The sequence below is a fragment of the Papilio polytes genome, unplaced genomic scaffold (assembly GCF_000836215.1).
Source record: "Papilio polytes unplaced genomic scaffold, Ppol_1.0 DF822289.1, whole genome shotgun sequence".
NCBI classification, from domain to species: Eukaryota; Metazoa; Arthropoda; class Insecta; order Lepidoptera; family Papilionidae; genus Papilio; species Papilio polytes.
The window spans coordinates 1,722,621-1,733,578 of NW_013526915.1; the positions used below are offsets into that span (position 1 = coordinate 1,722,621).

At 32.8% G+C, this 10,958-nt stretch overlaps 1 protein-coding gene across 2 annotated transcripts in view; it reads right to left on the reverse strand.

The window, feature by feature from the left end:
- Nucleotides 1–122: 122 nt before the first annotated feature.
- The window catches only part of LOC106106284, a 30,003-nt gene continuing 19,167 nt past the window's right edge, over nt 123–10,958 (reverse strand). The window contains exons 1-5 of one of the 2 annotated variants that reach the window (XM_013286837.1): nt 7,070–7,340; nt 6,524–6,703; nt 5,333–5,553; nt 1,389–5,253; nt 123–1,319 (exon numbers count right to left, since the gene is read on the reverse strand). In XM_013286837.1, coding sequence (XP_013142291.1) covers nt 388–1,319; nt 1,389–5,253; nt 5,333–5,553; nt 6,524–6,703; nt 7,070–7,142 — 5,271 coding nt within the window. In that variant the 5' untranslated portion in view covers nt 7,143–7,340 and the 3' untranslated portion in view covers nt 123–387. Of the gene's footprint in view, nt 1,320–1,388; nt 5,254–5,332; nt 5,554–6,523; nt 6,704–7,069; nt 7,341–10,958 lie in introns of those variants that run through there. The other variant, XM_013286838.1, reaches the window with a different exon arrangement.

The window sequence follows — 10,958 nt, forward strand, 5'->3', positions numbered from 1 at the left end:
TTCACAAAGCACAGAATAACATAAGTACTCTTTTGTAACTCCGAGATGTAACTGTCTATCAGTATTAATTTTTAAATAACACCAGTTTTATTCAATAAAATACTTTATTGGAAAATAAATAATTATTCTTATGTCCTTACATTATAGTTATTAGATTCAACATCTTTACAATTGTACAAAAAACTTAACAAAAATATAAAACGAAAAAATCACCAAATAATTTTAGTCACTTATTAAACTTTACATATTGCGTCAATATTAAAAGTAAAACAAAAAGCTTAAATATATTCTACAATAGACAAAAACATTAAGTTCTAGAAAGATCAAGAAGAGAAGTAGAAAAATTACGAAAAGGAAAAAGTATAAATTTTTTAAACTAAAAAGATTTTACAAGTCGACAGTAAAAGATGGATTTAATCTTAAATCTGGTACACTATTTCTTCGAACCCTTTTGAGTTCTTTAAATGGTATTAAACCAGATGCCTGAACATCTAATCTGGAATGAAAATTGGACGGATCTGTCGTAGGTAAGTATGGATATTCATTAAGATATGTCTGTGCATTCTTTTTCCTAGTATCTTCATTAAAATCATTAAATTGAGACACAGCAAGCTCGTAAGGACTTAAATTACTATCAGAAATGTTTTCCATCGATCTGAATGCTTCTAATACTGCTTTCTTGTGGGGAATCCCTCTCAAACTACCTTGCCTGCTTAACCTCCCTTCCATAACGTCCGTGAAGAAATCTTCAACGTGGAACTTTTCTGATATCTTCATAAATTTATTATCTCTATTTTCGTTGTTTTCTTCATGTAGTTGATTCCAAAATTTAGTAATTTCTGACGATGGCATCGTATGCGATTTTATCTTCTTTTTTTCGTTTGGTTTATTTTGTTCGTTATCTATAAGAGATTCGTTTGACTTATTATACAATAGTAATTCGCATTCGTTCAGTTTTTTAGGCTTTTTAACTTCTCTGAGCTCTTCGAGAGATTGAAAATATTGTTTTGCTAATTTGAATCGAGATTTATAATCGGTTGATGAGTTTTCGATTTCCCTCTCTGGCGAAATTTCGCTTGATTCCTCCGAAGACTTCTCAACAATTTCTAAATCTATGTCTGGTAAACTAATATAAGTTGATTTCTTATCAACATTTCCAACAGGACTTCCATTAGATTCATTAGTAATACTATTACTCCTAGAATCTTCTCTGACTTTATTTGTAGCAGATTCTTTAGAATTTACTCTGGAAGCTTCCTCATTAAATGATTTTCCAATAGGCGTTGAAGTGATAATTCGATCGATTGGTGCAGCTGTTTCTGTAATAAATTATAGAAATATTAGAGAAACGTAATTATGATATGATATTATAGAAATGTTGTACTAACCAGATATTAAGCACGCAGACTTGCTACGCTTATCAGAACTTCCAGGACTTTTTCGTAATGTTGTCGAACTTGCTTCTGCAGTCTTTGTGACGTCTTCATACAACGATATAAAATTTTTAACACTTACTTTCGGTAATTCATCGTATGATTTATATTTATCAAAATCCTCATCAATTGATTTGTTTGATAGTTTATTAAAGATATCCATTTCTGATTTACTACTGGACATTTGATGAGTATTTTTCGAATTATTAGCTGAACTGCAAGGAAGTGAACTATTCATAGTTTTAACAGTTTCTTTAACGTGGGAATCGTGATCTGAGAAATCGTCTTCTATTGATTTATGATAACTACTTTCGTCAAAGCTTTTAGTATAAAATATGTCAGTCACTCGAGCTCTTTTCTCCTTTAGTGTAATATTTTTAACACTTTCTTTTCTTTGCTCTATATCTTCTTTTGTAGTTTCCGATATGTTTATTTTTTCTTCGCTTTCTATTTTACATATAGACTTTAAAGTCGAGTCACTGTCTTTTCGTTGATAAATATTGTGCATTGATTGGCTTTTTCGTTGTGTCCATGATAACTCTTCTGTTTGTGATATGGTGTGAAACAAGGAAATGCGACTAGACACTAAACCACTCTCACATGTCGCTTCATTATTATCTATCGAAGGTTCTTTAACTGAAGTCGGTTTTCCTAAAGAACTATCAATCTTACTGAGAATCTGTTTTCGAGAAGTACCGAAAAATCTTTTAGGGCTTGTTTCAAATGCTTTAAAAACTTCTTCTGGTATTTCTTGCTTCACAGGTGAACTTTGGATATAACTGTTTGCTTGAGTTTTGATATCCACTTTGGTATCTTTATGATTTTGTGTGACTACTGGATTTAAAATTTCATTCTGCATAGGTGAATTTACTCTAGAATCTATATGAATTATTTCCTTGCTTTCATCGTCTAATTTGCTATCCCAAAATGCTTTCCAATTTTTTACCCTTCGAGTGTTAGCTTCTTTGTGATTTTCGGTATTTTGTGATTGGTTATCAAGGTTTACTTGCGTTTGATTTTCAGTCTCTATAGTTTGTTTATCGTTAGTGCTAAGATATTTTTTGATAATCTGTTTTCCTTTCCGTTTACTTAGCGAGTCGTTATGTCTTAACTGTTTTGCAGAAGGTCGTCGCTTTCTTTGTAGTTTCCGTGTTTCTTCTTCATTTGCTTCGATCTGTCGGATCCTTTCATCCCAGTATTTCTTCTTTTCAAGTACTATGTTTGAATATGTAATATCACCAAATTTAACAGAATCGTTATTTGGTGATGTGCTATTTATAGGTTCGTCGCCATGAAGGGTTTGACTTACTGAAACTGATTCAGTTACATTTGCCTGAATCTCAGAAATCTCCCCTTCTGATTGTATATTATGTCTCATCACATCTGATTCGAATTCAGACGCAGATTTGACATATTGATATTCACTAATTTGGTCAACTTCCCTGTCAATATTTTTATGGTCTTCGTTTAGTGTAGAATTATTTTCAGAATTTGGGAAGTAGTCATTATAGAGAAGATTTATTTCAGCAAAAGCTAGTGTTACTGGATCAGTTTCAGTAGGTTCTTCGTTTTCTGATCTTAAACCCTTCATGCTCAAAGAAATTATTTTATCATTTTCTTCGACAATTGGTGTAAAATTAGACTTTTTTAAATCCCTTCTGTTGGCTTTCATTATTTCTTCGTGCAATTTGTTTGCTTCGCTTTGTTGTAATTCTGTGCAGTTTTCCCATATTTCTCGCTCGGCTGGCCCCATATTGGATAAAAAGTAATCGTTTATAAGTTTTTGTTTAGTTTCAGTGCATTTTAAGACAGTGTTGTCATTGTTATTACTATCCGGTAAAGTATTGTTTTCATCTATGCTTACGTACGCTGAATCCCTCATTTCTTTTTTAGGTGATAAATTACCATTATCGATGGTATCGTTTGCATTAGAATTAATATTTAGGTATTCACCCTTTGTAGTGTTGAAATTTCTTTCAAAGGAAGAACAAAATGACTGATTGACTTCGGATGACTGATTTACATCATCACACGTTTCGGTATCTCTTTTAATAGTCACTTTATCAGAGCCATTTAAAGAGTCGATATTTGTTTCTTGAGATAAAGATTTTATTTCAGGAGGTAATGATACGGGAGCTCCTATAATGAAATCAGCTACGGGCAATTTTTCTTTATCATTGCCACTAGGTAGGTGTTGGTGTGCGAAGAAAGGATTAACAAATTCATTCTCACTTGTATTCTCATAATGATCACTTTGAAGATCGAAGAAATCAGAATCATTTGCAATATCTTTGAATATCGGAGACTTAGGTCGATCTGTTATAACAATATCACCTTTGATAAAAGGATTTGTTTCATTAGTCAAGGGCGCATCATTCGAGTGTTCAAAAATAATTTTTATAGGTGCGTCTTGTGTTTCTTCGTTTTGGTTCTTATTTGTTTCAAATTCTGAAGTTACAAATGTACCTAAAAGTTTTCCAATTTTATCGTCTTGAACAATTGCGTCATTTAAAAATGGATTACTTGATGTATCTCTGGATTCGTTTTCACCATCAAATGGGACATCACGTAATATTTTTAAGTCGGTCAAATTGATATCGTGTTTATCGATTGGACCGCTATCAGCAACATCGTCAAGGAAATTGTCTTCGGCGTTACTAACTTTTTCTGTTAAGATTGATACCGAAATATTTTCAGGAACAATTACTTTGTCGCGTTTGTTTGATAATAGAAATGCATTAACAGTACCTTCACCAAGTGTTGAGTTTACGACATCTGGAATGTCTTGTTGATTTTTAGGTTGTAGATTATCTTCTTTAATGTATACTGCGTCTTTTTCTCTAATGAACTCATTAAACAATTTGCATACTTTATTAATTTTTACAATTTTATTAGCAGCTTCATTGAATTTTGTCGATTTTATGCTAGTTTCGTCAAATTGTACTGCAGGAATAGTAATTTGGGCAGCTGGAGTTAAAGGTTTTTCTACTTTAGTATCTTTATCCATTAAATATTTGGCTTCGTCTTCGGAGATTTTTTCTAATACTCCGTCATCTTTTAGCAACATTTTTTCAGTAACAAAATCAACAATTCTAACTACAACTTTCCTATCAGATTTAACATCCACTATATCTATTTCTTCTCCATCTTCTAGAGAAAAACTATCTTTTTCCAATAAATTTAATATATTTTTAGTAGCAGTAACAGTATAAGGTGATCCCACAATATTATAGCCTTTACTGGTGATATAAATTTCATGTTTTCCTTCTAACTTAGCCGTATAACCAATTTTAACGTGATCTTGAGAAGATACCACTTCAATATCAATGTCATAATTTGTTTTCGGTATGTGAAAGGTTTTAGTCATGTCATTTTTTCCATAACTTCTTAAATAAGTCGTTCCATGGGGTAGAGGCAGTTTATTCTCTGTATAACCTGACTGGGATCGCATACCAAGCAATTGTTGTCTTATTTGTTGCGCCTTTCCAAGAATAGGTGGCAATATTCTCACGCCACATGTATCATTCGGTCCGTTTATTACTATTGTTATGTCTCCTGGATCTAAAGTTTGTTGTGAAGTTGGATAAATTTTAAAATACATCGGATGATTTATTTGGGCAGCTGAAAGACCTGAACCTCTTGCTATGTAGTCAAGAATGAATTGAGTTGTATCTTTAGTTGGCTTTTGGTAATTGGTCTTTACAACAGATGGCGTGACTTTTGTTACAGCTTGACGAACAGAATCTAAGTAAGTTGTCAATCTCCATTCTTGGTGTTTGCTTAAATTGTCGTTTGATTCAAGCTCCTGGCGAGAAAATACCTGAAAGTTATAAAGAAACGTTAATATTACTGAATAGTGTTGTATATATCGATTGTATGTGACTTATAAGCAAGTATACCGGTTCAACTCCAAGGTACTGTGCAGCGATCGCTTGAGCGTGCTTAAGTGAGAGTTGCGTCGGTGGATGACCTGCGCAGGCGCCGGGTAATGCGGAGTCCAAAACTCCGCAGAGCACCCAGCCGTGCTGCCACACCGTACCCAGCTCTTCTACACGAACTGGCCCATGCTCCGACACCCATTGCAACACCGCCTGCTTCTGTTCTTCATTCGAGAATATCACTGAAAACAATACAGACACTGAGAGTGCTTAGTCTGTTACTCTCAAAATATTATGAAGAGTCATTTAACTTATAACTTGAATTTTGGGACACGTAAAAGTTAGGGTAGATAAATCTCTAAAAAAATTTACATTTCTTTAAAATATCCAGCGAAAATTTTTATCTGTATTAAGGTCCAGATAAAAGTAACATATAAATTTGAATTGTATGAAAAAACTGGTGACGCGTGAAATAACAGTCTAGATTCACGGCTCTATAAACTGTGATAGTCCAATAAAAAGCTTAATCAGGAGGATTACAAAGATGATGTCAAAGCCTTAAACTTAACTTGTTTCTTGAGTTTGAAGGTCGCAATTAAAGTACGTTTAACATAACGTTTAGGTAAGAAGCTTAATTTTGAGTTTCTTTACTTAATTTAGTAAGACTGTTCTTTAAATTGGATAAACTATTTAAAAAAAAGGTAGTAATGTAAGAAGTATTGTTATAGTAGTTTTAGGTTTGCTGCAAGTTTAAAATATAAAACGTATAACGAAAATCTTTAGTACGTGTTTTCCATGAATCATTGGCCTCTAAGAAATATTCAAGGCAAAGAGGATTAAAAGGGATGATCCATTGTTGATAACAGTATCTTTTGTCAACGTAGTTTTGTAACAACGCAATTAGTTTAAGAATGTTAAAAAACCGTGATAAAAACCAGCTTATAACGTAAGACTATAAGAACAAAACATGTTATTTGACATAAAGTTCCAAAAAGAACCAGAAGTTTTGATGTCACATATACTGCCACCAAATCGCTTTGCAAATTCACTTCTGGAACATCTAGATATCTACGAGTATACTATAAAGAGGTATTTGTTTTTTTTTTTATTTAAACATGTATTGAAATAATAAAAAATTCTTTTTCCTTTAAAAAGCTATCTTATCACCGAGTAAGCCGCGGGCAATAGCTAGTCGTTAACATAAATACTTACGAGATCTAAAAGCAGAGTCGATATATTTCAATATCTTGAATATGAAGCTCTGCTGTCCCCAAAGGAGAGTGAGTAGCGTGGCGGGCGCTAGATACCGCAGTGTGGTGAGGATCGCGTCTAGCGCTGCTGACCACATACCGCGCGCCTCGTACTCCGGGTATTCAGGGATCGTGAACAACCCTGGAATAGAAAACATTGTTTTTGATGACACGAACACGGGCAACTCGCTGACGGTAGATGTCGTGATTTAAGCGGTGAACCATTCCAGGGTCTTCTGATTTACTAAAACTTTAGTGGACCAAATAAATTTGGGAAACTCCTCTTTAGTATACAAACTTGTCATAAAGTTACTTGTCAAACTTGTAAACCACAATAAAAAACATTCTTTAAAAGTAGCTCCAGTGATAAGCAAGTTTTTTGTTAACATGAAATGCGTAAAATGAAACGCACATTCTCATTTCGTTACACTAGCTATAAAATATATCACTGTGACGTCATCAGAATTAGGTATCATGTTATTATGATCGTGTATTCAGTGATACTGACCGACGTTTCTCGTTCGGGGCTCGGAAACATTTTCGTCGTACTCTTTACACAACTTTTCGATATTATCAGACATTTTACAGCACACATCCGTTACTTCGACACCGCCATATCTATTGCTTAACCTCGGTTAAGTACCTATTCAAAATTTCGTACACCATTTGTTGAGCAAGAATACGTGTTAATATCGGTTGCTTAAATAATGATGAATAATTACGGTGTTTAGAAAGCTTAAGAAACTGCAAACATCATTGATCATTCCATCTGAGTTACGCGTTTGTCATTTGTTTTATTGTAATTAAAAAAATAATAGACTTTATAAAAACAAAACGCTATTTTACATATTTTGTTAACCAAAGTTTCAACGTTAAAGAAAAACAAATCTATAACCAACCTTAACATCACAATATAACCTAAAATTTGTTTTAAGTTTTAACGCAATAATATTTTTTAATCTTTCCTTTACAATAGAGAGAACACTGGCAACTAATAAAAAAACTTACCAACTTTTTAAACCAGCATAAGGTTAAAAGAGCACATTTTCATTAGCAATGCCGTAAACCGACTAATCTTATCTTAGAGTATTCTGTGTAGACGTTATGATACCGACGCGATAATACTCATCAATGAATCACAAAATTAATATAAAATAATCAGTCGGAAAACTGACCGCTTTGTTTATCTGTATTGTTTGTTTATATTACTTTCAAATCGTTTTTGTTTTCATAAATTTTATGGCTTGGCGGTAACAACCAGAGACGCTCAAATGCTTCAGTTTCCGAAAATTTATTGAATGATTTAGTTATATAGATTACTAACTTTAGCCTGCGACTATGTCTGCGAGGAAATTTAAAAAATAAATGAGGCCTATGTGTTTTTTCACACTAAAATCTACGTCTATGCCAAATTTCACCAAGATCTGTTTAGCTGTTTAGGCTATTAACTTTAACAAACATACATCGATCCAAACTTTCGCATTTGCAATATTAGTATGATTGATAAATAAAGAAGGCAAAATGAATTAGTAAACAGGGTCTATTACGAATATTTCCTTACCAGTTACGAGATCGTATTCGTAACGTTATCGACATACGAAAACGTTCTCTTGAATATTCGTGATAGGTGTTTAATTGTCAAAGTTAATAAACGTAAAAAAATGACGTAAACGTATACACCAGTGCGCTAACTACAAGTTATATGGCAGAGTTAGGTATTACGGAAACGAATTAGTGCAATAAATTCCACAGAGATGTGGTCATTGTTAATTTTGCTGGGTGTTATCGTGTAATTTGGAAGAGAAGAGATAAACGAAAAATTTATTGGACAGAGAATGTAATGCAGTGTTGAACAATGTTAAAGTTTTTACAGATATAATAAGGTAAAAATGTCCTAGTTCTTTACTGATATGTCTAGTTCATTAACTAAATAGTTAATTCTTAGTATAATAGTTACTATATATGATTAAAAAGATCGATAAATTCACTACTTGGAAAACTATTTTTCACTGGACTACAAAACGTCGTGCTAATTTTTTGGGCATGAATCTGAACAACACTTAAACTGGCGGTAATAGGCGTGTTTACGTTAATACTTATGTAGATGATATTTTACATGTTTTTGAACTAATTAAAATTTTAGATGTGAAGGTGAGTTAAAATTGAACAGAAGCTTTCTTTGCGTTAACAATAGAAAAGGTTATAAGATGACCTTTAGTGTATTTTTTAATGTATTTAACTTCGTTATATTTCATAAAGAATTTCGTATAAATGTTATTATCTTTGAATACAATGAATACATCTTTTCTCTCACGGTCGCCGCGGACTCGAAAAATTCGTGGAATTCTGTCTGAGAACTTTTGTGTTTTCGGTTAAAATAACTTTTAGGGCATAAATAAGTTGCGTACTCCTTTGTTGACGGTTTTATCTACATTTGTACCTTTTAAATTGTTAGATTATTAGTACATTCCTACACGAATTTCATAACCTTAACTAGCTTTCGTCCGCGACTGCGTTCGCGTGGAATTATAAAAAACAAAACTAAGTAGCCTATGTGTTCTTCCAGATCCCGTTTAGCTGTTTAGGCTACAAACACTAACAAACATCCATTTATCTAAACTTTCCCATTTATAATATTAGCAAGATTTATGTTATATTATTTAGGTACAAGAACTCCAAACAGAATGTCGAGTTTATATTTCGTATGCATTTTTTGTAAGATATTTCTGTATAGATAAAATAATACAAACGATTTCATTACCTATATTGTGTCTAAAGCTGCGCCCTTTACCTTGTCAAGTCAATTTTATGATATGAAACAAAAGAACAAGTATTTCGATATCTTGTTTCTTGTTCAAGCAATATGTATCGAATGCGAAGGACGTTCGATCACTTGAGACTATCTGAATGTTAAGATAATGTCGTATAGTGACTGATCATCGAAAGGAAATGTTTGAAATCACATGGTTTTATTATAAATGGTAATAATTGAAATTTGACCACGACATGACTGTCGCATAATAGTACACCGATATCAAACAAATAAAAATAAACAGAGTATTTCCTAAAACGATTTAAAAAATTAAAACAACAAATATCAACGATACGATTGCGATAACAAGGGCTTTTCTGCAAACGGAACATTGAGAATGCTTAATAAAATCTCTTTAGGTCTTAGAAAAAGGAGATAAACGAAGACAAAAAGCTTGTTTGTGAAAAATAATCCTATCTTATTATTTCTTTTTCCTTTTCTCTTTAAACGTTACTATGTAAATTACTCTTCACGGTAAAAGAATTAAATGGTAGTTTTACAGAACGAGTTAAAATTTGCGTTCTGCTTCTTTCTCATGCTTTTCAGGGACCAATCTTTTACACTACATTATCATATGAAAATGATCGATTAAAATCGAAATTCACATTGGTACACAGCGGGATTCGAACCCAAGACCTATAGATTACAAGTCAAGTGCTTAAACCACTGAGCCACTGATGTTCCACTTAAAGTAGGTCTTAGTTATTTTATCTTTCATATTATTGATTGTTTTGTATAATTGATAACTTCATTTCAATGAAATATTTATATATTATCTTAACAATTAAATATAGCACAGAGATATATTGCATATAGATAAATTGTTTGTGTGTTTTTATTAATGCTTATTTATTTATAAATGAAGTCAGGGTTAGTATAACCAAGAAGTAAAGCTTTTTATGTCTAGTCATCATCTCCCCTGCCTCATCCTACTCCCGTAGGGTCGGCGCACCGGGTTTTCGTCCTCCAAAGCATTCTATCATCCGTCATCTCAGTCATCACTCCCTTCTTGATCATATCACCTTTCACGCAATCCATCCATCTCTTTCAAGGTCTACCCCTACCGATGTACCCCTCCACATTCATAACTAACATCCTTCTTGTTACATGCGATTCATCCCTTCTCATAACATGCCCATACCACTCTAACCTTTTACTCCTTATTTTCTCAACCACTGGGGCTACTCTCAAACTTCCTCTAATACACTCATTTCGTATCTTATCCAATCGTGCAAAGCTTTTTATGTGTAGTCCATTATTAAAATAAATAAAAACGCGTACTCGATTAATCGTAAAGGATTAATCCTTACCGAGTATTTTTAATCGATTTCTATAATTTTACATTTTGAACTGACTAATTATAGATCGTAAAGTAAAACTAGACTTTGTTCATATCTTTTGTATCTTTGAATCTGGGACGAGATTGTGAATATTCTTCATTGTTTACCGTAACCTTCACACAATTAATGAACTTGATAAGTTTTTTTTTTAATTAAATTAATTACAAACTCCACTACGGTATTACAGACGAAAAAACGTGCCTGTTCTTTTCAAGGGAACAAATGGGACAATGATATGACATGAT